Source organism: Pipistrellus hanaki (genome assembly GCF_964339955.1).
Source record: "Pipistrellus hanaki genome assembly, chromosome: 4".
In the NCBI taxonomy this organism is placed as follows: Eukaryota; Metazoa; Chordata; class Mammalia; order Chiroptera; family Vespertilionidae; genus Pipistrellus; species Pipistrellus hanaki.
In genome coordinates, this window is record NC_140506.1 from 68,674,549 (window position 1) to 68,702,331 (window position 27,783).

General features: G+C 37.3%; 1 protein-coding gene across 1 annotated transcript; it reads left to right on the plus strand.

Moving 5' to 3' along the window:
• Positions 1 to 24,451, plus strand: PRRC1 (proline rich coiled-coil 1). The gene is made up of 9 exons (XM_084881721.1): positions 1 to 139; positions 5,162 to 5,321; positions 5,605 to 5,994; positions 7,874 to 8,034; positions 11,030 to 11,132; positions 14,224 to 14,387; positions 16,281 to 16,384; positions 18,520 to 18,622; positions 23,458 to 24,451. The coding sequence occupies exons 2-9, from the start codon at positions 5,183 to 5,185 to the stop codon at positions 23,665 to 23,667; spliced, it is 1,374 nt and encodes a 457-aa protein (XP_084737847.1). The 5' UTR covers positions 1 to 139; positions 5,162 to 5,182; the 3' UTR covers positions 23,668 to 24,451.
• The last annotated feature ends 3,332 nt before the right edge of the window (positions 24,452 to 27,783 follow it).

Sequence of the window (27,783 nt, forward strand, 5' to 3'; positions counted from 1 at the left end):
GCCATCTTGGAGGCGGGGACGCGCGGTGCGAGCACCTCCGTACCTCCTCCTTGTCTCCTCCAAGCCGTAGTCTTAACTCCCTGAGCGCCCAGTCCCCCCACTTCTCAGCCGCCACGCAGACAGCTTCTCGGGCCCCCAGGTGAGCGTCAGCCTGGGAGCAACCTGGGTGCATGCGGACGGCGGCGGCAGCCCCGGATGAGGGCGCCGGTGGGCGGGCTGCCGGCCCCCCGGAGGCTGGGGTCTCCCTGGAGCCCCGCGGCCTTTCGTCCCTTCGTCCCCAGCACCCCAGCGCGGGCTGCGGAGCCTGGGGGTGCAGTCCGGGCGCCGGTGTGCTTCGCCCGGCGGGCTGCGGTGCTGCTGCGGTGCGCGTCCCGGGGGGCTCGTTCCGCGCTTTGCCCTCGTCCAGGTGCCGGGCGGGCGCCCTGGCCTCGGGGGCCCCCCCTTCCTGCGCTCGGGCCCCGGGAGACACCCGCCCGCGGGCGCCGCTGACCTTAGCCCGCCCGGCGGGGCCTGGAGACGTGGCAGAGCCTGTGCGGAGGCCCTGCCTCCCGGAGCAGAATTTCGGCTGCTCCCGCCTCTGCTGGGTCCACACACGGGGCGCCGTGGGAAGGAAGTAGTTTATTTTTCCGCAGGTCCCGGGTCAGCGCCTAAGCTGCTCCGGGGGCTTGGTCCTCTGCTCTTTGTTAGCTCCTGGGACCTACTTCCCGAACTTTGCAGGGGTAAGCCTGTACCCCACATTGGCAGGATTTATTTCCAAGAGAGTTTTTGTCATTCAGAGGAGTCTTCAGAGACACCGTGCACATTTCTGTGAACATGGCACATTTGGGCATCCCGGTCTTTCTAATGTCAGCCGCTATTTTAATTCAGGGAACATTTGTGGAAGTTTATTTGGGGATCGGGAGCTGAGAAGGCAAAGACAGGAGGAAACTCAGACCCTGCTCAGGCGCTCGCTCGTTGGTAGTAGAGACCAACCAGCCCTTGCACCTGTAATGCATCAACAATAATTGGCTTTTAGTGCTTTTACGGTTATCAAAGCTCCATTATGCCATTGATTTTTTTTTTTTTGTATCCGTATAAGTAGCCATCCACTTTAATGTTGATACATAAATATTCCTTTTTTGTGCCCAGGCTTGAGCACTAGAACCTTTAACCACTCTTGGCACTTCACTGTTATTATTTTACCACAATAGCTTTTCTTTAGTAGGAGAAGGTTATTACATTTATGTATGCAAAATTTACCCAATATTGTCATTAAGCTGGTTCTCAAAGAGTAAAGCTTTCTGAAGGCTGAAATAAATGGACTAGTAATTATTCCATACTACGGGTTGTAGTCATTGTGCAAGTTCTTATGCCAACACATTTGTTCATGTTGGGGATGAGGGTCGTCTTTAAGTCTGACTTCCACTAGCCATTGTAAGGATTCGGTGGTGTCTGTAGTAGGACAGGGAATGGCTAATAGGAAAATGGGAAGATGAAGAAGAGAGAGCTTTGGGAAGAGACGTGCATATTTGCCTCCCACTCCTCAGTCCAGTTCAGATCGACTTCTACCCCATTCCTTCCATGGCAATGGCTCTCATAACATCATCTCCTGTTTAACAAATCCATTGAACTCTAGTTACCATCCTCTTTGTTTCTGCAGATTTTAATACTCTTGCCTGTTTCTACCTTGGAACACACTGGCTGTTGGACACCACCGTCTTCCTGGTTTTCTTCCTATCTTTCTGGTCATCTCTTGTTCTTCTCTGTACCCTTGTCTTCTACCTGGCTCCTCTTCAGCGATCGGTTGGATCATATTCTCTTATCACCTCAGATTCTGTAATCATTCTCTTAATCATCTCAGAACATGACTTTAGAGACCAGGTAAAATAAAGGAACCTACGCTTACATGGTTTCTAAGCTACAAACCAAGTCATTGCCTTTCGTTTGATGTTTCAAGGGACTTAAAATCCAGCATGCCCAACATAAACACTACATAAACCTAACCTACATAACGAAAAGGTACCAAGCAGATACCTCTTCCATTGTTCCCTACGTGAATGATACCCATCTCTGTCCAGTTGTGCAAGTCACATATCTCCCTGTCATTGCCCCATATCCAGTCCATCACCACCACCTAAACATTTCTTAAATCCACTCTTCTCTAACTCCACTATCACCACTTTAGTATAGGCCAAAGGTTTTCAGCCTTGGCATTATTGATATTTGAGGCCAAGTATTTTTTTTTCTTGTGGGGGCTGTCCTGTGTGTTGTAGGATTTTTCGCAGTACCCCAGCCTTTCTCTACTGGATTCCAGTAGTACCTTTCTAGTTCTGACAACCAAGAGTGTCAGAATCACCTTCTTCCCACCTCCCTAGTTGTCTAGGGTGTTGCTGTTTGAACTACTTCTGTATCCTTCTTAATGGTCTCTCTGCATTTACTCTGACTGTCCTGTGGCCCAATTTGCAACTGTCATCAAAAGAATCTTCTCAGCACAAATATGAATTGTCAAAAGCTGGAATCAGTCTAAATGTTTTTCAAGAGATAAATGGATAAAGCTAAGTACATTTATAAAACGGAGCACTATTCGGCAGTAAAAAAAAAAAAAAAAAAAAAAAAACACAAAAAACTAACTATTGATACACCCAGCAATTTGATGGATTTCAAGAGCATTATGCTGAGTGGAAAAAGCCAGTCTCAAAGTGTGATATGCTGCGTGCGATTCTATTTATGTAATATTCACAAAATGAGAAAATGTTAGAGAAAATGTTTGTCAGGACTTATGGTTGGTGGAAACATGTGACAGGATGTGACCCGGGGGTGACAGAATAGTTCTGTATCGATTGTGTTGGCATTTATGATGCAACTTCATAGAACTATACATACACTCACACACGTGCACAAATATAAAAACAGGTGAAATCCAAATAAGGTCTATAGTTTGATTATTAGTATTGTACCAATGTTAATTTCCTAGGTTTTATCATTGCACTAGAATTATATAAGACGATATTATTGGGAGGAGCTGGGTTAAGGGTACTCATGAGCTCTGTTTTATTTTATTTATTTATTTTTAATATATTTTATTGATTTTACACAGAGAGGAATTGAGAGGGACAGAGAGTTAGAAACATCGATGAGAGAGAATCATCGATCAGCTGCCTCTTGCACACCCCCTACTGGGAATGTGCCCACAACCAAGGTACATGCCCCTGACCGGAATCGAATCCGGGACCTTTCAGTCCGCAGGCCGACGCTCTATCCACTGAGCCAAACCGGTCCCGGCTATTTTTGCATCTTCTTGTGAATTAAAAGTTCTTAAAAATGTTAAAAGACAACAATGTCACATCCAGCTTAAGTGCCCTATAGTGATTTTCTGTCCTTGAAAAAAAAATGCTGCCCAGCTGCTGTGGCTCAGCGATTGAGCAATTGAGCGTCCACCCTGAACCAGGAGGTCACGGTTTGATTCCCAGTCAGGACACGTGCTGGAATTGTGGGCTCAATCCCTAGTAGGGAGCATGCAGGAAACAGCTGATCGATGGATGTTTCTTTCTCATAGATGTTTCTACCCATCCCTCTCCCTCTAAAAATTAATTTTAAAAAACATTTTTAACAAAATAAAACACTAATTAATTTTTAAAAATATAAAAAAAAAAAAACAAAAAAAAAACTCAGTTCCTTAACCTGGCTTATAAGGTTCAACCTGGCATGCACTCCTATGTCTCCAGTCCTCATTCTTTTCTGTTTTGTGCCACATGGGGTTTCTTGAATGTGCCTTGTTCCCTCCACCTTATTAGGGTCTTTATACTTCCTATACATTCACTTTCTTTTTGTCTTAATTAAATTCTGCACATTCTTCAGAACCTGGGGGAACCCTTTCCTGACCTTCAGGTCAAAATCCTATTCCTGTCATACAAAACTGTTTTACACCCAGAGCACACGACTCAGTCTACAGTTCTTTCTACACTGGTATTATTCTGGACTGTAAGTATCCAGTTTTTGCATCCATTGTTTTTCCAGAGGCACCAGTACAATGCTTGGCAAGTAGTTGACCTTTCGTGAAGGATAACTGAGTAAAAACATAAACAAATTTGGTGTATTTAGAAGTTTTGAGTTTATGCTGAAAACAGGCTTGAAATTTTGTAATTTTTCCATATTTTGTCATCATTATCATCTGTTAGGATTCTGGTATCTCGTGAAATTTTTGCTATAGTTAACCTTTTCTAAAACCCTGACATATCATTTAGCCATTAATATGAGGAAATCAAGAATTGAGCAATTTTTTTTTCCAATGTTAACAGGAGTAGCCCACATACAATGCTTTATTGGGAGAGAAGTGGTGTTGCAAAAATACTGATTTTTATTTTAAATGTAATACTGCCTGGAACCCAATGTAAATCTAAAATGCATCACCCTAGCTGGTTTGGCTTAGTGGGTAGAGTTCCTGGGTTTGATGCTGGCCAAGGGCACATGCCTGGGTTGCAGGCTCTATCCCCACTGTGGGGCGTGTGAGAGGCAGCTGATCAATGATTCCCATCATTGATGTTTCCATCTCCCTATCCCTTTCTGAAATCAGTAAAAAAAAAATAGATTTAAAATAAATAAAATGCATGCATGTGACAGAAAGTAAATGAGTAATTTACTATTTGAAATATATTGGATGAGTAATTATAGTTAACATAAAATCATAATGATTAATTACTTAGTTAACATAAAATTATTTCCCAGTAATAAGTATGTCACAGATTGCCTATTTAACATTCTCCCATACTGTGTTTTGTTTTGTTTTTAGGAATTTTGACAGACCCTTCATCTGGAAATAAGTTAATGATTATTCTTTTGTTTTTGGTATATATATTTTTTTTTATTATCTTTGTTGTTGAAAGTATTACAGATCAACAAACAACAAGTGCTGGCAAGAATGTGGAGAAAAGGGAACCCTAGTGCACTGTTGGTGGGAATGCAGACTGGTACAGCCACTGTGGAAAGCAGTGTGGAGTTTCCTCAAAAAATTAAAAATGGAATTGCTATTTGACCCAGTGATCCCACTTCTAGGAATATGTCCTAAGAAGCCTGAAACTCCCATCTGAAAGATTATTCTTTAAAATTATTCTCTGACTATATAAGCTATAAAAAGATGCTTTGACTACTGTGTAATACTTATTACATTTTTATAATTTTACAGTATATCATAATTGAAAAGAAAATGATGGAAGAGAGTGGAATAGAGACAACACCACCTGGAACTCCTCCACCGAATTCTGCGGCGGGACTGGCTGCTACGGCTGCTGCCGCTGCTACGGCCGCCGCCGCCGCCGCGATGTGTTCCACCCCCGTTCCGCTAGGTACATGGCGTTGTCGGCATGCAGTGTGTTTTAAGGATAGTGAAGAGACTTCTCTTTTCTGTGACAATTTAAAAAATGCATATATTAGAACTTATTTTACTTATGGGAGTTGGAAGTCGTATTTGTTGTATATTTTAAATTACACATTTTTAAAATCTTGGGATGTGGTCTGTTATATTTAAACATTTTGCAAGAAAAAAGTCTTGAAAAATTTTTGTGAAAAACACTTAAGTGAAATTGTTTCCAATTTTGTCTTTTTTTTCCTCTCTTCCCTTTTTCCTAGCTGCAACCAGTTCTTTTTCTTCTCCAAATGTATCTTCTGTGCAGTCCCTGCCACCACACTTATCCTCCACCCCTCAGCCATCCCTTCCTCCTGTGAGGCCTTCCGCATCACTGCCTTTTGTGCCTCCTTCACCAGTTCCGTCTGCGCCACCGCTTGTTACCGCTGTACCACCTCCTGTGTCTCCACCGACTGCTGCCGCCTTCAGTAACCCTCCTCTACCCCACTTCCCAACTTCACCTTCTGCCCCGAGTACTCTCCCATCTGCGCCCCCTTCCAGTCCTCCCACTTCAGGGTTTTCTGTTGGATCAGCGTATGACATCACAAGGGGTCATGCAGGAAGAGCTCCCCAGACACCCCTGATGCCGTCATTTTCTGCACCTCCAGTAACGGGTAATCCTCTCATACTCATACTTTGAAATAGTGGTTATAGCTAATGTTTTGTTTTTCAAATGATAATAAGATATAATTTGCATACTGTGTAATTTATTAATGTATTTGCAGAATTATGCAGCCGTCACCACAATTTTAGAACTTTTTAATCACCCCAAAGAGAAACGGCGTAACTATTTGCAGTCACTCCCTACTTCCTCCCAAATCCTCACAGCTCTAAGCAACCACTAATCTACTTTCTCTCTCTCTGAGTTTGCCTATTTTGGGCATTTTGTGTAAATGGAATCTTATAATATGCAGCCTTTTGTAACTGGCTTTTTCACTTGGCATGTTTTCAAGGTGTATCCACGTAGCTATGTCAATACTTCATTCCTTTTTATGGCTGTGTAATATGCCATTGAATGCGTAACCATAATTTGTTGTTCAGTTCATCAGTGGTGGTTTTTACTTTTCTGGCTATTATGAATACCTCTTCTATTAATATTTGTGCACAAGTTTTTGTGTAGACATATTTTCATTTATCTTGGATATGTACGTAGGCATGGAATTGCTGACTTGGAAAACCACCAGATTATTTTCCAAAGCAACTCTCTTACTAGCCATGTATAAGGGTTCCAGTTTCTCTGCATTAATGTTTTAAACTCATTTCTTGGACTTTCAGAGTTTTCTATTCTCATGTTTTTTTTGCTACTTAAATTATTAAAATAAAGTGATGTAACTTAGTATATGATCTTTATATGTTGTAAACATAGTAGTACATACATGATTAGTATATGGACTGTGCTCTAATATTTTGTGCACTTACCCAGAAACATCAAGGTGAAATTTAAGAATTTTTTAAAACTTTACTTAAAAAGTTATCAGACTGAGTGGTCCAAGGAGTAGTTTTATTTAGCCTGGTAAAAATTTAAAACCAAATAAAAGCTTCTGTGTGCTGTAAATTGGTGGTATTGGGTCATTTCTTTTTGTAGGTCAGCTATGCCTTCTATTGGCCTCTCTGGAATGGTTGTGAGAAACCAATATTAAAACTTTGTCCTTGTTATTTTCTGCCCATCATTTCTCTTTTTAGGAAAGGAAACAACTTTGCTATAATTTTTATTATCCAATTTTACATATCAACTTTTACAAATAAATATTTTTGCAGAGTAAAAGTATTATACCCATGTTTATGTATATGTGAATTTTTTAGTTAAAGTAGGATATAGAGATAGTGTACTAATTGTTAATATGCTTTTATGTGATGGGCTTGGGTACTTACACCAGTGATTTTTATGCACTAAAGAGATCACATCTTTTATACTGATCACATCCAAGTGCTAAATCGAGTAAATGTGAAGTAATTTTTTGTTGTTGTTTTTAATCCTCACCTGAGGATATTTTTTCCATTGCTTTTCATAGAGAGTGGAAGGGAGGGAGGGGGAGAGAGTAAGAGAGGGAAACATCGGTGTGAGAGAGACATATCAGCTTGTGCCCTCCCATATGCCCCTAACCAAGAGTGGTGAGTGAATCTGAAACCCAGGTATGTGCCCATGGCCAGGAATCCAACCTGTGACCCTTCTGGGCATGGGCTGGCACTCTTAACCGCTGGCCAGAGCATGAAGTAGTTTTTGATTGTTATTTTATTTGTCCATTTTCAGGACAGTTGGTGTAAGCCTATGAAAAAAAGGAAATTTGTTTTTTTGAATTTTGTTTCATTTGTATTTTATAAAATAGTTTCAGGTGATTCTTTGCGTTCATAACTCTATCTTGAAATGCCTGAGTGTACAGACACATTATTTAAGCTGTTTCAAATTGCTCATCTCATATATTGCATCTTCTTTTTATAGGAAATTGTTTGTGGAATAAATTACGTATGTTATACATTTTTGCCATTAACTAGGTATTTTGCCAGCCCCCATTACTCAGCAAGCCAGTTTGACACCTCTGGCCCCAGGAACTGAAACCACGTCAGCCATTACTTTCCCAGAGGAACAAGAAGATCCCAGAATTGTTAGAGATCAGGATGAAGCATCTGCTAGTGGAATCTGGGGTTTTATCAAGGTGAGCTGTATTCACTTTAAAAACCATGCTTAACTTTTATGAAACTAATAGGCATTCATTAGAGCGAATTTTGAAAATACAAAATGGTGTAAAGGAAAAAAATGATTTTTATTCTCTTTACTATAGTTTTCTACAGTTCCTCTGTCTTTTGTTTGTGCATATCTATGTGGATGGTAATCTCTTTTTAAATAAAAGTCAAATTGGGGAAGTGGCATGTAGAGATGTCTTTTGTTTATCTTTACCTATGGTATATCAGGAATATCTTCCTAGCCATAGCATATCTTGAGAAATGTTTTCTTTCTGGCTGCTTTGCCCTACATGCCATTGCATTTATTTTCCATATTTATTTTGCTAATGTGATTTGACATTTTCTAATTGTAATTCTTATCAACAAAGCTATGATGAGTGCTCTTATATGCAGATCTTTGTATTCATCTGTTTCATCAGGATTAATTCCCAATGTATGTGCAAATGAACACTATTTTTAAAAATATATATTTTATTGATTTTTTTACAGAGAGGAAGGGAGGGGCACAGAGAGTTAGAAACATCGATGAGAGAGAAACATTGATCAGCTGCCGTCCTGCTCACCCCCACTGGGGATGTGCCCGCAACCAAGGCACATGGCCTTGACTGGAATTGAACCTGAGACCCCTCAGTCCCAGACCGCGCTCTATCCACTGAGCCAAACCAGTTTCGGAGGGGGGGGGGGGGGGGGATGATTTTTTTTAATTCAAAAGATCTGATAGTGTAGTAAGAATGTTTTTTTACAGAAAAGTTTCTAAATTTTCAGGACTCATTTCTATCAGTCTTCTTTTTTTTCTTTTTTTTTTTTTCATGATAAAAATGACTTTTTCCACTATTAATATATGATGTTTTTCTTTGGTTTCTTCTTAATTCTTTTTACACTTGCCAATTTAATGTAGCTATACCTATTTTATTATATGGCATAGAAGTCAATTTTAATTTTTTTTTAACCACTTAATTGACTGTTCCAACATAATCTCTCAGAGATTTGATATGTCACCTTTATCTCAGTTACTGAATTGCTGGTTAGTATCAGCTTCTGGGCTCTGCATTCTGTTCCACTGCTCTGCCTGACCTTGCAATAGTTCTACACTTCCTCAGTTATTGTAACTATTATATTAATATTCATTGAAAGCCTACTCCGTGCTGAGCTGGGGATGGCAGAGGATTCGTTGATGAGTGAGGGAGGTCAGTTTCAGGTCTCTGCATTCATAAAGATACATCAGTATTTGGTTGTATAAGTTTGCTGATTTCTCTTTTCATTAAAAAAATTTTTTTTCTGCCAAAACCAGTTTGGCTCAGTGGATAGAGCGTCGGCCTGGGGACCGATCAAGGGCATGTACATTGGTTGCAGGCACATCCCCAGTAGGGGGTGTGTAAGAGGCAGCTGATCGATGATTTTCATCGATGTTTCTAACTCTATCCCTCTCTCTTCCTCTCTGTAAAAAAAAAATTCAATACTTTTTTTAAAAAAATTTTTTTCTTTTCTATTTTTTCCATTTATTTTTCTTGGTGAAATTTGGAATTGCTTCATCGAGTACCCCTCCCCCCCCCCCACTAGCCCCCCACTAATATTCTGCTAGCGGCTTGGTTGCAGTTCAGTTATATATTAAACATTTCTAGGTGTTAGTATATGTTGATTGACTTACTGCATTTTTCATGTTTCATGAAGATGGTGTTTTTCTGCTTTTTAAAGGCTTTCTTTATATAAGGACTATCACTTTTTTTTAACTTTTTAAAAATATATTTCTTTATTGATTTCAGAGAGGAAGGGAGGAGAGAGAGATAGAAACATCAATGATGAGAATCATTGATTGGCTGCCTCCTGCACAACCCCTACTGGGGATTGAGCCTGCAACCCAGGCATATGCCCTTGGCCAGAATCCAACCTGGGACCCTCCATTCCGCAGGCTGACTTTCTATCCACTGAGCCAAGCTGGCTAGGGCATTGTGAAAAGCATGTCATCATGTCAGTTATCAGATGAATACCCAGTTTAACTCTCCAGGTTTTGTGACTAACTTCTGATGTTCAGCATAAGGTTGGTTGACAGTCTTAAATGTCACTGTTAACAAACTCATCGTTTTTCCTGAATCACCTTAGTTTAATGTAGGCTGGAAGAGGGGGAATCATGGTTGTTAGCCAGATGCCATCTGAGTCATTGCTCTCAGGAATCTTTTATCCTGGGAGAAGTACAGCACAGGAAGGAGGCGTTTGGACCTGGCTCCTCATTTCTAATACACGGTTTTAAGAATCCGATGGTGCAAGGCCTATCGAGGGGTCACTTTGTAAGTTATGTAAAGATCTGTTCACTATGCTGTAGACCCGAAACTAATGTAATATTGAGTGTTAATTCTAATTGGAAAAAAACCACACAATCCAGAGGCCCGGCTTAAAAATGAGAATTTGGGTATGAACAAAAGAAACAGGACCTAGAACAAAGAAGAGACTCTGGTGAAACATAGCAGAATATTTTATAATCAAGTATCAGGTAGCTGCTTTGGGGAATAGATACGTAAATGTTTTCACTATTTTTATTTTTTTTATTAGGGAACAAAGTATGGGTCTATGGAGACACCTGATTACAAACTTTATTTGGGACCTTGATGGACAAGTTTTGCCTAGTCTTTTAGATAAATAAATGAAATAACATATACATAGAAATTAAGTATATATGCATGCACACATATGTAGATACAATATACATACGTCCCAGACTAGTGCTACTAAAAGTGTGGTTTGCAGTCTGTTGTGGGTCTGTGATAGATAAGAGAAATTGAGAGTAAGCATTTTGAAATTTAATAGCAATTTAACATTGATATAACCTTGTTTTGTTGTTTTTTTATATATTTTACAAAGTACAGGTCTGTGATGCATTGTAAACCTAAAAAAATAATTTATTTCATTAGCGGGTGATCATTGTTTTCTTTGCTTAGAATGGGTATTTATATGTTAATTTGTTTTATGCAGGGCGTAGCTGGGAATCCTATGGTGAAAACTGTGCTTGATAAAACAAAACATTCTGTAGAAAGCATGATTACAACGCTGGACCCCGGCATGGCTCCATATATCAGTATGTACTTAAGAGAGACTAGCATCTGCCATATATTTTAAAAGAATGTGCTAATGTCAGCCATTACTTGGAAATCCATAGGTCTTATAATCGGTAGAAATCCTCTTTAATGTCCTCTTAATAGTCTTATATTGTCAAATCTTAGTCTTGGTATTTTTAATTCATCTCTTTATCACCATTGAATGCATTTTGAAACTCCTCAGAATAAACTTCGGAGGAGTAAAACCATATGAATTACTAGTGTGCATACTGACTGATTTTAAGTGTAAATGTGGTTAATCACTTGCTTTATTTCACTTTATTTACTGTTGATATTTGAAGTAATGCTTTGTTTATATTTGGTTTTGACATTTCTTCAGTTATGTATTTTAAATAAGTATATTTATGTTTAACTCAGTAACATTTTTAGAGGAAGTTAATCTATTAATAATACCGTAGATTACTGGGTTTGTTGTGAAAGCTGTTTTATCCATTTTTGAATCTTCATTACTAAGAATCCTCCAGACAGTTGACATAGACACACAGTATGCCCTTTAATTCTTAACCCTTTGCACTCTGAACCATTCTGGACATTGGCTACCAGCTACTCCGAACCATTCTGGACACTGGCTACCAGCTACTCGACGCTACTTTGCGAAACGTGCGTTGAATTAACTCAGTTCCCCGTAATCACTAATAAATTGCAATGTCCCCTGAGAGGGGACATCCGAGTGATATGCTAGAATTCCGATGTCCCCTGAGAGGGACAGCGGAGTGCAAAGGGTTAATGTACATATCCAGTATGTGAAAAAATATAATCATTTAGCAATATCAGTGACCAATTCTGATATTGGTCTGTTTAAAGTAACTTACAAGCCAAAGCTGTGTACCAGGTATCTGAATATGGATTTTTAATGGCAACAAAAAGTCAGTAGTTTTAATGAGTCTTGACTATCTTTGTAGTTTACTATGTAGTAAATGTCAAAGAAGTACCATTTATTAAATGCTTGCTCTGCCAGGCACTGATTCTCCCGAGAGCTCTGCAGTCAGGTATTATTTTCCTCAGGTTTTAGATGAGGAACCTGGGTTCAGAGAGATTTAAGTTATCCTAGGTCATAGAGCTTGGATATATGATTCAACCCATATTCAATTTTTGACAACTAGCCACTTTGCTTCCCTTGAGTCAGGAATTAAATCAGCTTAATTATTTTTGGAGTTTATATCTGCTAAAGGACTTAGAAATCAGGCCCTATCATGCATATTGATTTTACATATTCATAATAATTAAGTTTGACAATGAACACATCATGATAGTCTCCTATTTTTGGAGCTCTTGCTGTTTTAATGGGTACTGTATTAGATTGTGAGAGCCATTATTTTATGTATTCTTAGAGCAAGTCCTGTGAGGTGATGGTACTTTCCTATAAAACAAGTTCAGTGACTTCTGCAAGATAATGAAGCTAGAAAATGATAGTTAGGACTATAATCCAAGACCATTTCTCAAGCCAGTAGTCTGCATGACATCAAGAAAAAGTAAAAAACAGAAAACAAGAAAACCCTCAAGGGTGGAGGAAGAGATACAAAGTTTATATTATTAGATAACAACATATAATCTTAATCAGCTTTGAAAAGTAATACTGAGTGTGGAAAAGCTAACACTGTCTTGACAGCAAAAGCAAGACCATTCTTACTTAATAAAACAGGGAATCAATATTTTTACTCAGATATTCTAGAAATCATTTAAAATTATTAAATGAATCAAAAAGGCACAAGAGCTATTAGAAATGCTCTAATATATTTTAACACAGTTTAGCTTTCCACATTCTTTTAATTAGTTCTCCCTTTTCGATAAAAGGCCACACTAAGTGAAAGCTTAGTGGAGTAGTCCTCAGCTAGAGTCAAGAGCGATGTCTCATATGGAAGGAAAAAAATGAGAAAAAAAATACGTTTCCTCTTCCCTCCTATGTGAGCTATTGCTTTTAGGTCTTAGTAATAATGTCTAATAAAAAAAAGGCGGAGGGATCCGTAATAAAAAGACTCAGAAATTTATAAAGTATTTTCAACTGTTCCAGAAGATATTAGGAAAACCATAGCATCGTCACATACTTAATTCCTAGGATTGCTGAAGGATTGGCAACTATGGCTTCCAAAAGGTGTTAGAATTTTGTGTGTAATAGCTATGTCTCTAGTAATTACCAGTAGAAAAACCATTTTGATTTACAGCCTTTAAGATGCAATAAATATGTCTAAAATTTAATCAGAAAATGAAACTAAATTAGTAGAGCAGTATAATAGAAAATGTTTTCATAATGGCCCTAACATCATTTCTCAAATAGATATCTATGGAACATCTTTTAGGAGCTGTTATTAGATGCTAAAAAAGTGTTCCATGAACAAATTAAGCATGGAAGTACTGGGTTGTAATTACAGTCATGATTTTTAATTGTTGGACTTCTCAGAATCTTTATGCTAATGTACCTTATAAATTTCCAACAAAGAAATACGGTGTGCAGCATCTCCCAAGCTGTTTGACTTTATCACGCTGTCATCAGGGGGAGCTATAATATGTTCTGGAACAGCAGTTCATGGGATTCAGAACTTGCCAAAAGTTGTTATTTCTGGTTAGAGTGTGGTGCTGTATTTGTGGCAGATGTGATAACCAGAACCATTAGAAGGTATGTGCCATCCTCTGCTTGCAGATAGATTCCCTTAGATTAGGGGTGTCGAACTCAATCAGAGAAGGGGCCAAAATCTAAAATCCAGCCTAAATCGTGGGCCGAATGGTTTACTGAGCAGTCATAAACTGACAATGTCATAAACTGACAGCGGAGTGCAGTGATGACAGCGCAGTGCGGGCCACATTGCAAGGCCTGGCGGGCTGGATTTGGCCCGCGGGCCTTGTGTTTGACACATGTGCCTTAGATAATACATTAGTTCTCACTTTTAAAACTAAGGAAAATTTGGTAGTTCTGTGCTAAGCTCTTGTTGGAATAAGATGCCTATCTTGCATTGTTCTGTGAGCTTAGTAATTATGCAAATGAAATGTCAACTTATGGTAATTTTGAGAATTTCATTATTTTAATTTGGAATTGAAATTTCCTGCTGTTTGTAGAATCCGGAGGTGAACTGGACATTGTAGTGACCTCGAATAAAGAAGTGAAAGTGGCTGCTGTCCGAGACGCCTTCCAGGAGGTCTTCGGCTTGGCTGTGGTTATGGGGGAAGCTGTTCAGTCCAATATCGCCCCCCAGCCCGTGGGCTATGCAGCTGGATTAAAAGTGAGTGATAGAAGGAAGACCTTCTAGGAATAGAAACTAGCAGTAATCGCTTCGTAATTCTGGGAATAATCCTGTGGTCTGTATGGAGCAGTTGGTTTTTACATAATGAAACGATCAGCTTAAACAGTCAGCTTGGTTTTAATTAGACAACTCTGTAGTGTTATGAAGATATAGTGGACTTTTAAAGAAACCTAAGGTAGGTTTTTAATTGGGGGAGGGAATACACACATGCAGAGAGCACAAAAAGAAATAAGTCCTAAAAAAGATACTCTTAACCCAATGTTAACATCAAAATCAATTACTAAAGAGATAACAGCCCTCAAATCCCATAAGCTTTTTTATTACTATCACTATTAATAATACTTTACATTTAACTAGTATGTATTTCTTCAGGGTTAGGAGCCTCTAATCACAGCATTTTGCCAATTAATAAGTAACTTTGTTTTATGTTTGCTCTGTTTAAATACACCTTAATGTATATATTTTATTCATTATATTCATTAACATTAAACTCTCATAGTTAACAGCACTAAATTCATGCCTGGATGAGGCTATTCTAACACATACTTTCTCCATAAGGTACATCAGTCTCCTTTGCTTAGGAACACTAGACAGCACTTCCACATTATACCTAGAGCCATTTAAAACAGCAAAATCACCAAAAAAGGCAACAACTGAAAAATATAGTACTATATAATTTTATTGAAAAGCCAGCCATAGTTATGACCATTGTTGAATAAGTAATACAGGGTGGGGAAAAGTAAAAGTAGTTTTACAGTTGGTGTGTATGCAAAACAGTTTGTTCGTATGGAAAATAATACAAGAATAATGTAAATGGAAAATAATACAAGAATAATGTAAATCTACTTTTGCCCCACCCTGTATGTTATAAACACAGATGTAGTTAATACCTACAAGCATTTATTTAGAACAGTGGTTCTCAACCTTTCTAATGCCACTGCCCTTTTAATAACAGTTCCTCATGTTGTGGTGACCCCCAACCATAACATTATTTTCGTTGCTGCTTCATAACTGTAATTTTGCTACTGTTATGAATCGTAATGTAAGTATCTGTGTTTTCCAATGGTCTTAGGTTAAGAACAGCTGCTGTAGAGCCTAAGACCATTGGAAAACACAGAATTAATCCCTTAACCTCATTTACTATTATATTAAGCTCTGCTATCTATAATAAAAATAGGTATTTAACTATGGCTAATTTTATTTAGTAATTTTATTTAGTAATAAGTTTTTATCTTGCTTTTAACACATCACTCATAATCACTATGAGGTGATTCAGATAAAAGTAGTAAACAGCAACCTTGTTTTCATTGGTCCAGTTTTTAGTTTTCTGTAAGATTATTTAATTCATGATCTTGATTTATCTGCATAGTGTTTGTAGCCCCTCAATTTTATTTCATTAATGGTGATAATTTTGTTTCATTAATGGTGATAATATTCCTGAATAAAACTGTTACAAAAGGTTATATTTAATCAGAAGAAAGAATGAACATTTTTACTATTGATATGATTGCCTACTTAGAGAAAATTTGAGAGAATCAACTAAAAATCTGAGATTGATAAAAAAAAAATTTATTCTGTGGGAGGGCTCCTTGCCAGGTTAACATTAAAAAAAAGTTTTCTTATATTAGTAAATAACCATTTAGAACATAGAATGTCTAATCCATTTTATAGTTGCAACCAAAACAATAATACAAATTGGAAACTGAGTACTGAGAGGAACACAATTGGACTTTTCACCTTTTGTCTTCTATGTTGTGTGAATGAGTGTGTGAGCTTACATAAATGTATGCATATATTGCTTATATAAATCATAAATTAGTATACTTAGTAATGAATAATTTGAAATGGTTTCTAATCTACACTGTTATTCAGGGTGCCCAGGAACGGATAGATACCTTGCGTCGAACTGGAGTGATCCATGAGAAGCAGGTTGCTGTGTCAGTAGAAAACTTTATTGCAGAATTGCTTCCTGACAAGTAAGAGTCTTGTTTTTTCTTGTAATGAGAACTCTTAAGATCTTTCTCAGGAGCTTTCAGATATACAATACAGTATTAACCTTTTGCACTCCGCTGTCCCCTCTCAGGGGACATCGGAATTCTAGCATATCACTCAGATGTCCCCTCTCAGGGGACATTGCAGTTTATTAGTGATTACGGGGAATTGAGTTATTTCAACGCAACTTTTTGAGACAGGCGTCAAACCACTTATTACTGTCAAACATGCACTAATCAGCCTGCAATGCATATTGGGGAGTGTTTCAAAACTTATCATACTGTACAAAATTATAAACAATAAAATATTGTTTTCTTTGCAAATATACATTCCTCGATGTCACCCAATTCATATAAGTCTAATATCATTATAATACGTTACTTGGTTCCAAAATTATACTAAATAATATGAGGGTCTGTAAATGCACGTTTCCGCCGCAAAGTAGCGTCGAGAGTAGCTGTTAGCCAATGTCCAGAATGGTTCGGAGTGCAAAGGGTTAATTATAGTCACCATGTTATACATTATATTCCCATGACCTATTTTATAACTTGAAGTTTGTACCTTTTGATCCCCTTCACCCAGCCTCTGGCAAGCACCAATCTGCTCATCATATGTTGTGTTCTGTTTTTAGATTCCATATATGTCAAATCATAACAATATTTGTCTTTCTGTTCCCTTAGCATAGTGCTCTCAAGGTCCATGTACCTTGTCATAAATGGCAAGACGTCCTTTTTTATGGCTGAATTATATTTCTGTGTACCACATTTTGCTCATTTATCCTTCAGTGGACACTTAACGTTGCTTCCATACCTGGGCTCTTTTAAATAATGTTGCAGTGAACATAGGGGTACATACATTTTTTTAATAAATACTCAGAAATAGATTGTAGGATCATATATTTTTCATTTTTTGGGGACATGTCTATACTGTTTTCCATAGTAGCTGTACCAATTTATATGCCTACCAACAGTTTGTAACTGTTCCCCCTTTTCTCTATATCCTTGCCAAAGGTTGTTATTTCTTGCCTTTTTTATAAAAGCCATTTCAACAGGTATGAGGTGATATTATATATGGTTTGGGTTTGCATTTTCTAGATGATTAGTGATGATAGGCCATCTCGTAGTTTTATGATTCTGGTTAATTAAAATGTTGGTGGTGTTATAGTTGACTTCACTTTAAGTCAACTTACAAGTATCTTTTTTTTATACATTTTATTCCTTTTCTTACAGAGAGAAATGGAGAGGGATAGAGAGTTAGAAACATCGATGAGTCATCTATCAGCTGCCTCTTGCACACCCCCTCCTGGGATGTGCCCGCTACCAAGTATATGCCCTTGACCAGAATCAACCTGGGACCCTTGAGTCTGCAGGTCAACGCTCTATCCACTGAGGGCACAAATATCTTTTAAGTGGAAAAAGTTTTCATTGTGAAGGATTTATCAGAAATGAGAAAAGGATTTGTTATTCCCTATGAGCTTATTTTTTAATTTTTTAATTTGCTAGTAACTTTTCCAGTTGGCTATGCAGACAAAATGTTCTATATTTTTTCAAGTGGCATATTAAAAATATTATGCATGGCAAACTATTTGCAAATTCAAATGAGTAAATTTGGTGCATTATTTGAACTTGATCAGTAGAGATTGCCGTTTTTCTTTTTCCCTGGGGCAGGGAGGGAGGTGAAGTTGAGAGATTAGTAGGAAGAAGAGGGAGGCGAACCGAAAGTTTCCTCAGCCAACAGCGCTAATAGTGAAAGAAATAGAAGAAGTTTGGTGGGTATGATAGGTATTGCAATTTGAGTTGAAGGGGACATGTTTAGGACCATGATAGTATTTTAGAGAACAAAGATGACCTTGAATATTCTAATGTGTATTCACTAGCACAACAGTGAATACACAAAACTTCCCATGATAATTTTCAATTATTTTTTTTATTATTGTTCTTCATTATTTTTCTCCTCTTGGAATTAAGCCAACAGGGGGATTTTATATATTGTTTTTGTGGATTGTCTTCTTGAAAATTGATTAGAAAAACATTTACTTTTTGAAGTCTTAATATTTTATCAAAATAATTACTTATACCTTTTATTTAGCACATAACTTGAAACTCATATTCTGTTGCAGATGGTTTGATATTGGCTGTTTGATAGTTGAAGATCCTGTCCATGGCATTCACCTAGAAACATTTACACAAGCCACACCAGTGCCTTTGGAATTTGTACAACAGGTTAGTTTTCTCCATTTTCAGATGCTTCTGGGAAGCTTTCAATATTGTTTCAAAATAAAAATGTGGGCATATTTTTTGTTGGAAATAGCCTTTTAGCTTCTTTTTGTTGTCTTTGAAAAGGTAGTATATTTATATAGTTAATCGCTATTTTCCTCACCCTAAGATGAAAAGAGATTTACCTTTTCTCCTGGTTTCATATTCACCTTTCCTTTATTTTCCCTAATACCTTTGTCTTGATTTTCCTCTTTGGTGGTAAGTAGAAACCTTAGTGAAAGGCATATGTCTTTACCTATTCACATCGTTTCTATACTGAGGCATAAATGTATAATGATTTTGATTCTATATTTTAGTTATATTTCATTTTGTTCAAGAAAAAAGTGCATATTTACATTGGAGTCTTTTTACTCTTAAATGACATTTTTTTTACTTTTTCCTCTCCTCTGTTTTATAAAACTTCTACCCCATTTGAACTCTTGCACATTGTCAAATGTCATCTCCCAAGAAAATACATGTACGTACTCACATATAAATTGGCAGATGTGTGTATAGAATCCCTGAAAGCAACTTGTGGCTCTCTTAATAGGTTTACCGCTTAGATGGGGACTACGAATTGATGCTTAGAATTTTGAAGTTATTGAACCTTTTACTTATAATTTCTTTTCAGAAGTGCAAGAAAGCATTTTTGTAGATGTTAACATTAAACTCCAATATGAAGATGATTCCAAGCAAATATTATGCATATTTATAACAATAAATTAGGAAAATTGGACAAAATGGTCGATTTAGTAATTAGGTTGGACCATATGGAATTGCTGTCTTTTAAAAAATCAAATATTGGTAGTTTCATATGATTCAACATTAATCACCTCAATGAAGCTTTCCAAAGTCATCTCATTAACCTAATACATCTTTATAGCTCTTAATACTTAGGAAATACATCTTTATAGCTCTTAATACTTAGGAAATTACAAGAGTTTTTGGGAGCTCTGTCAAAAATTGGGATGAAGACTATGTATTTGAGTCTATCACTGTGGTCTTCAAACACAGGCCCCTTATAGTCAAACAGTCATAAAAGATACAGTCATGAAAGCTCCCATTCAGTTGTTAATAACTTCTAGTCTTTCATATATGAAAATGTCTCCCAGGGTGGGGCCTCTCAGGTTCGCAGGCTTCTATTAGCTCTGCTCAGGTTCCCAAAACAAAGGTGATGTCAGAAATATAGGCTTCACCTCTTCAGGCACCTGTACAAGCATGCCTCAGAGATAGTGCCATTTGGTTTCAGACCACCTCAATGTTTTCTGTGCATATAAAGGTAATGTTTACACAATACTGTAGTCTAATAAGTATGTAATGATATCAGTATGTCTATAAAAAACAGTGCACATATCTTAAAAGTGCTCACCATTATCTGAGCCTCTTGGAAAAATGGTGCTGATAGACTTGCTTGATTCAGGATTGCCACAGACCTTAAATTTGTAAAAAAAAAAAAAAAAAAAAGCAGGAAGTTAAGTGAAATAAAACAAGGCATGCATATATAATGAAGCTAAGAGACAGTATCTATCATCTCTTGCACTGAACCTTTTGAGTTGTTAATGTAATATTTGATTTCCCTCATTACATAAACCATAAACCATTTATTCATTCTCTTACCCATAGCAACTATTTTCCCTTCTCTCCATTTATACCCAAACTTTTCTACCTTTGGAAGGGACATAAGGTTTGGCCACTGTGCTGGTCCAAAGAGCAGGCAGCAATACGAATCTAGCAAGTGTATTTCCCTCAGCCCATATGAGCATCCTTTTAACAGGCTAGGTTCCCATTGCTCTCCTGCCTGACCATAGGCCAGGCCGCTGCCTGTAAATCAGTAGAAAATGAAACATTGGGGATTTTACCACTGTTCAGTTTTTCCCTCACTATTAGGAAAACAGCATGCACTTCAGCCCACCCTGCTGATTTGTTTTCACTTTAAGTTAGTGGTGGCCTTCCAAATGGGATGTTGTCTATTTACCTTGGAGCTGCCATTTGTAAACCAAGGAGCGCTTCCAGGGGAGACTGTTCATAGGGCACTGTCCATGCAGCAGTTGGTTCCAGCAGCTCCTCAGGTGTCTCTGGAATTGGTCCCACGAGCACAGAGACTCTGCTTGCATCTCCTCCTTGCATTCCCTAGGCAGCATGATCCTGTGTAAACCACTTCCGTAATATTGTATGGAAATAGAACTATGAAAGCTCGTTGTTCCGGTCACTGCCATCCCATTAGGGCATTTTTTCAGCAGCAGCATCACTGTATGTCCTTCAGTCATAAGTGTAGCTTCAATTAAGAATGTCTAATAACAAGGTAGAAAATGCCCCGCAAATGGAACTCCTCTGATCCAAAGTCCCAACAGGTATTTGCCATTAGCCCCAGCCTACACGCCCCATAGGGTTATGGCAGGAGATTTTTGCCCCTAACATCACTCCAGCTTCTATCCTGTACTGTGTGGGCTGAGGCAGTTGTACCGATTCCCATTTAGCATGTCTAATTAAGTGCTTGCAAGGCCGATGTACATGCCTCTGTTTTACAACACTAGATAGACGAAACATTCCCCAGTGAGACACAGTGTCCATCCCCAAAGTAGTCAGGTAAAGGAAACACAATGATTTCATGTAAAGCCCATTCAAATATACCAATTTTCCTACAACTCCTGTGCTTCTAACTGTATTCTCTGTTAGGATTATAAAACCAAACCCTGTTGATAAAATCCTAAGTATGGAAAATGTTCTCTAGCAGACAGAATACCTGTTCTCATAAAGCTTCCAGGTAGAGGGACACAGCTTATTTACATACACCTTCTTAAACATGGAGCTTTTAGAATTCTACCTATCTTTGCATTTATATTATTTCAATCTAATATATAGGAGTGTCTTGGAAACCTCTTCACCCTATGACCATTTTATTCACTATTGTGACAAAAGGCTCTAGAATGATAGACATTAGAAACTTTGTCATTATAAGGGTGCTTCAGGGTTAGCAAAAAAAGCGGCCATATCTGGCATACCTGCCTGTTCTGTAAAATGTTATTGGAACACACTCCTGCCCATTTATTTACATGCTGCTTTTGTACTTGAGTTGTAGAGACCATCCTGCCCACAAAGCTTAGACTTTTCACTATCTGGCCCTTTTCAGAAAAAGTTTGCTGACCCCTGTGCTAAATATCCATTACAGAAGGATAATTTTTATTTTATTTTTAGGAATACATATTAGAAAAAAATAAGATATAATGCTCAAAAAACAAAGCATCAAAACTGTATATACTAATATCAAAACTTAGAACATATTGCCAAGTAAAAATACTGTATCTGGTATGATCCATATATTTACATATGCACACATATATACTTTAAAACTATATACACTACTAGAAAACAAAAGGCCTAGAAAGATACACAACAAGCTGTTGATGTGGTTAACTCTGAAGAGTGATAGTGAAAGAGTGTCTTTTACTTTGCCTTGTTTCTATTGTCATTAATTTTTTTTTTTTTTTTTTTTTTTTTGTCATGAGGTTCAAAACTAAGATACCAAAGCATGTGTCTTCCTTTTATTCCTGCTATTCAGCTCTCCCTTACTTTTGGAGTTTTTTACTTAAGGGAATGAAAGTCAGCTCTTTTAGGGATTATAATTACAATCAGCATGCATATTAATGAAGTCTAGAAAAAATTTATACAAATAAATTAGCCCTCTGTCCCCCAATTAAAACTCACATATGTTGGAGTTTCGCTTCTAGATCAATATCTTGTTTCTAAAAATGTGATCCTAGACCCAGCACCTTAAGTGTCACGTGGGACCTTGTTAAAATTGCAGTCTCTTGGGCCCTCACCCAGAGGGCCTGAGTCAGGATCTGCAGCTTCACAAGATCCGTGGTGCTTGGTATGCGTGTCACCTGTGAGCAGCACAGTTGTGACAGTGTCTCCGGAGATCTTTGTGATCCATCTGCTACTACTCTTCTCTGAAACCCAGTGAGATACTGATCATGCAGTGGGCACTGTGGTAGGGAGGAGTAAGCAAGCTCCTCAGTTGCTCAGTCTCCTAAGTGTTGTACTCCTTCTCTGGGAACCTGCTGTGGAGTTTCAAACTAGGGGTCTTAGGTAGAGTATTAAAAAAATGTGGTTTTCTAAAAAAAAAAAATTTTTTTTTAAAAAGCATCTCAGGTAATTATAATACAAAACGTAACTATATTCATCTGGACTCTGCCTAAAACAGAAAATCTTCCTTATTCTTGGATACTCAGCAATGGGCTTATTCTCTCATTTCTGTGTGGGGTGAATATGTAATTTGAGTGGGAACAGATGAAGGTTGGGTCAGGTATTAATGATGCTATCCTGGACTGCATATTATTTTATAGGCATTACCTTAGTCACATAAAGTTTCTGGGATACTCTTCTACAAATTAATTAAGTATCCTTTTCTGAATGGATTAAAGTCTAATATGCATGCAGTTTCCTTCTTTCTGGTAGGAATGTCAAAACTAAAAAAATGTTTCTATTTTAGTACTAATTTTACTATGAACCTGAAATGACAATGAATGTAGAAGTAGAACGTAGACCCTCTGACACTGAGCTTGGTTGGATATGGTCATTAGACTTAAGACCTTGACTATTATATTTTAAACAAATTAGCTGTGTGCAATATCGTGTTCTTTCATAACTTTGGAATTTTATACGGTTGGCAGTATTATCTGTTTCTCAGGATCTATCATCGGTATGAAGAGCAACCTGAGAAACTTTGAAATGTCACTTTCAGCCATTTCCAATGATTTTTTTTAATGTTTAATAAATAATATAAATTTCATTTTCCATAGGCTCAAAGTCTAACTCCCCAGGACTACAATCTGAGGTGGTCAGGCCTTTTGGTGACAGTTGGTGAAGTCCTGGAAAAGAGTTTAATAAATGTCAGCCGGACTGACTGGCACCTGGCTTTCACTGGCATGTCACGGCGACAGATGATCTACAGCGCAGCCAAAGCTATAGCGGGCATGTATAAACAGCGCCTGCCCCCCAGGACCGTGTGAGAGACTTACCTCGATTCTGAGATGGCCTCACCTTGAGCTTGGTGGTAAAGAAGACATTTTACTTTCTGAAATTGGATAGCGTCAGTGATCCAGCAGTTTTGGTAATTTTTCTGAGGGCTGCAATTTTTCCTTTCCCTTTAAAAAGCCATGGTGTCATGTCAGCAAATGAAACAGATCCTTTTATGATCATTTAATTACATGTACTATAGTTCTCAAATATGTAAGTATTTTTATAGGACAATTTGATACCAGATTTAGAGTACAAATTCATATGTTAAGAAATTTAACTTGATGTGTACTTGATTATTTTGTTTTTCATAACACAGTTAATGATATGCTCCTTGAATATTCTTTAAAAGCATTGTTTCTTTTAATTCAAGATTAATCTATCATTTTTTGAAGTTTTTTTGTGTGTGCACATGATCTCAGGTCTGATGCTGAGTGTGTGCTCAACAATTTACCCTAAAAACACCTACCTGTAGAGAGATGGTGCACATTTTGTTTGCATATTTTTAACTTGGGCCAAACAACAGAATGGATAACTTTCTCTTTGGTTATCATGTACACACATAGTGTGAGTATTGCTATGTTCTTTTCTTTTCTTTTTTAAGTTCTGGCATCTTACAGATTTATGCTCTTAACATTAGGGTAATACATTTTACTTTTTGATTGTTATGTGACAACTAAATGACAAATTATTGGAGTTTTTAAATGAGAAGCATTTGAGTTATTTTCTTAATACTGCTATTCAGTATTTTCTAGTAAATTCTGACAACAGCCATTATTTTTTACTCCATTCATGTTTTCCATTGTAAGAAATTTTGGGAGGGAATCACTTTGTTGTTTATGGGATTGTATGCTTCTTATTTAATTAAGGTTGTTGTTTATGGGATTGTATGCTTCTTATTTAATTAAGGTTACTTACTTTTGCCTTAAACACTACTTTTCCAACTTTGTCGAATTCTGCCTTCACTTTTAATGGAACTTTTCAAAGAAACTTTTATATGCAATCTGGTTTATTTAGTCCATTACGTTGGTACTTAGTGAAAGTTTTTCTTCCAAATATATTTACCATTTTTGTGTTTTATATAAATCAGAATTAAATAGTTTGTCTTACACTTTTAAACTCTATATACGCAAGTTTAAATAACACTTAATATAGTAGTTTCTTATATAAATGTAATTTATTTACTCTTCTATGCAGTTTTTTTTTTAGAGTTAAAAGAATTAGCACAATCTTATAAAGGGAATTAAAGCTCTTATCCCTGCACTGTCATTACTTGTAAGATTTGCTTTATATTTTTGCAGTTTTTTACATGGGGTTGAGATGAATTAAGTATTCAGTGAAATTCAAGCTGTCATTCAAAGTAATGAGAGAAAAGAGATGAAACCAATTGTGGAATAATAGGGACAGAATACTTTTTTTCCCTTTTTATTGGTATTTATGGAACAGCTCATCTATGTCTTCTCCATCTTTCATGAATAAGAGAAATTGTGGTAGGGAAGACTGAGCAAGCTCCCCATTTGTATTTGTCCTTTTAAAATACTATTAGAAAAGGGAGCTTTTATCATGGGATGGCCTGATGACTAATTATGATTATGGATGAAGGAAAGTATTCCTAATTAAAATACTTTTGCTACTTCCCATTTATTTACTGGGAAATTTTACAAAAAGTAACTCTATCTCTCACACCACAGCAGCATTAGTAAGGCGGTCTGCTAATGTTGGTGTTTTGGTGCTTACCAACAATTTAAGACTGCGGTTCCCTTTACCCACCATCTAACTTCCCTCTGTTCTTTCTCTTTCTGCTCATCTTCTTACCTCTCCCACTGTAGCATTTCTTAGAGTTGGACTGGGAGCTGTTGGCTCTTTTCCTCTCTCAAGCGTCTTAGGAAAGAAAACCTGTCTTCCACATGATCCTTGACTGCTATTGTTTTGGTTGAGTTTGTGACTTATTTATTTTTCCTGAAGTGCTCCAGTAACTACTAACTGAATTTTATAAGCTTACACATGTCTTCATTTTAATTAGTGTGAAAGAGAACAGGTAAAACTGCAGAGTAATTTAATATGAACCTCAGTTGACAGAGGTACTCAGATTATTCAATTCAAGATCTTCCTATTACTAAGTTTGTCCAGCAACTCTGGACCTTGAACTGTGCCGCAGATTTATGGAGTTGGAAAGCTTTAAAAAATACTAGTGGTTTTCTCTTCTGATCTCTTATTATTACTTCCCCACTCTGTTCCTCTTTCTCTCAAGGATTAATGAGGTAAGAAATTTGAGATAAGTGAATATATACAAAATGGTAGTAGATATTAAATAGGTAATACATACAGATGAACATGTACTATGTACACCTATTAAAAATTATGCAAATTAGTAACATACTCAGGGTCAACTAAATTACTTTAATATGATGTTGGATTTATTTTATTCCTTGACTAGAAAAAATTCTTAACAGGAATTCCTGTTCTGTGAAGCCAAACTTCCGGGGTTCTAGATGATGAGTTATGTGTAAATTATTAAGAAACTTAGGTTTTTACTCCCAGAATATGGTTTTTAAGATTCTATGCAGGATGATGTATTGGGTAATAATCAATTTTGTAAGTATGTAAATAGAACAAATAAATAATACCTCTGCTTACTTCCCAGAAGTGTACAGTGATTTTTTTAAAGCTTATGCATATTAATATTATATTAGAAAGGCCCATTTTCCTTTGTCTAAACTGGCTACCAAGAATTCCTATAGAAGAGTAACTTCACCATCTTTCAAGTGGAACCTATAACATTCAGATATCTGAGTTGCTAACTCTGCATTCATAGAACTCACAATATTTAGGGGAGAAGATGCACTAGAGATAGTTAATAGGCCTGTGTTCATGAAGAGACCTGCATCTAATTTATCTTTCACCGTCATCTTTAAAACAAAGTTTTAGTTGTTGCTATATTTGCCATTTAGAGCCTAGTAATCCCAGGAGGAGAGATTATTGTTTTGATTTGGCACAGGAAGGGGTATTGTAAAAGACACTGAAATATTGATATGGGGTTTTTGTTAGCAAGAAAAAAAAAATAGTGCTGTCAATAGACTAGAAAATCACTAATTGAATGCCCAGGAAAGGCCCTTTTATAGTTACATCTTTTTTTCAGAATTAACTAGAGAAGAAAAAAAGTTTTGGAAAGAAAATTAGCAAGGCCATATGAAGGAGATCTTTTAAGTTGTCAAGAATTTAAAGCAGTAAAAAATATACCTATTTTTGTAGCCAGATCAGCAAAAATATAACACTTTTTGGTGTGCCACAGAATTTTAGTAATGTAGTACTATATGTGTGAGATGAGAAAGGTTGAAATTGTACCGTAAACCATTTTCTTCCAAAACAGGATATCCTAGGTATTTGCTTTAGGAAGTTATGGGTGCATAATCTTACGACTATTGAATTCAGCTTAATTCACATAATAACAGAAGGACTTCGCTCTAATATACTATTAATTTTATAATATACTAGAGGCCTAGTGCACAAAACCATGCACTTGGCGGGGGTGGAGGGGTGAGACCCCTCAGCCCGGCCTGTGCCTTCTCACAGTCTGGGATCCCTCGGGAGATGTCCAACTGACGACTTAGGCCCACTCCCCATGTCAAACATCCTTAGTGCAGCTGCGGAGAAGGAAGAGGCTCCTGCCACTGCTACTGTGCTCACCAGCTGTGAGCCTGGCTGCTGGCTGAGCAGCGCTCCCCTTGTGGGAGTGCACTGACTAACAGGCAGCCCCTGCATTGAGCGTCTACTCCCTGGTGATCAGTGTGTGTCATAGCAACAAGTTTTTCTGCTGTTAGATCAGTGGTCGATTTGCATATTAGCCTTTTATTATATAGGATTTTTTTAAGGAAAACTTGTTTTTATATAGGATTTTTTTAAGGATTTTTTTAAGGAAAACTTATTTTTAACCCCTATTTTTTTAAAAATGTTTTTTACTTTGCTGCTAATATGAGAATATATCTATGATATTTGAATATTCTCCCAAATTTGGGAAACCATAAACTAGGTTCACCTTTGAGTATAATTTTTAGGATTAAAGCCAGAAATGTTCTAATTGTTAAGCCACTCTTCAAGCAAGGCACTTT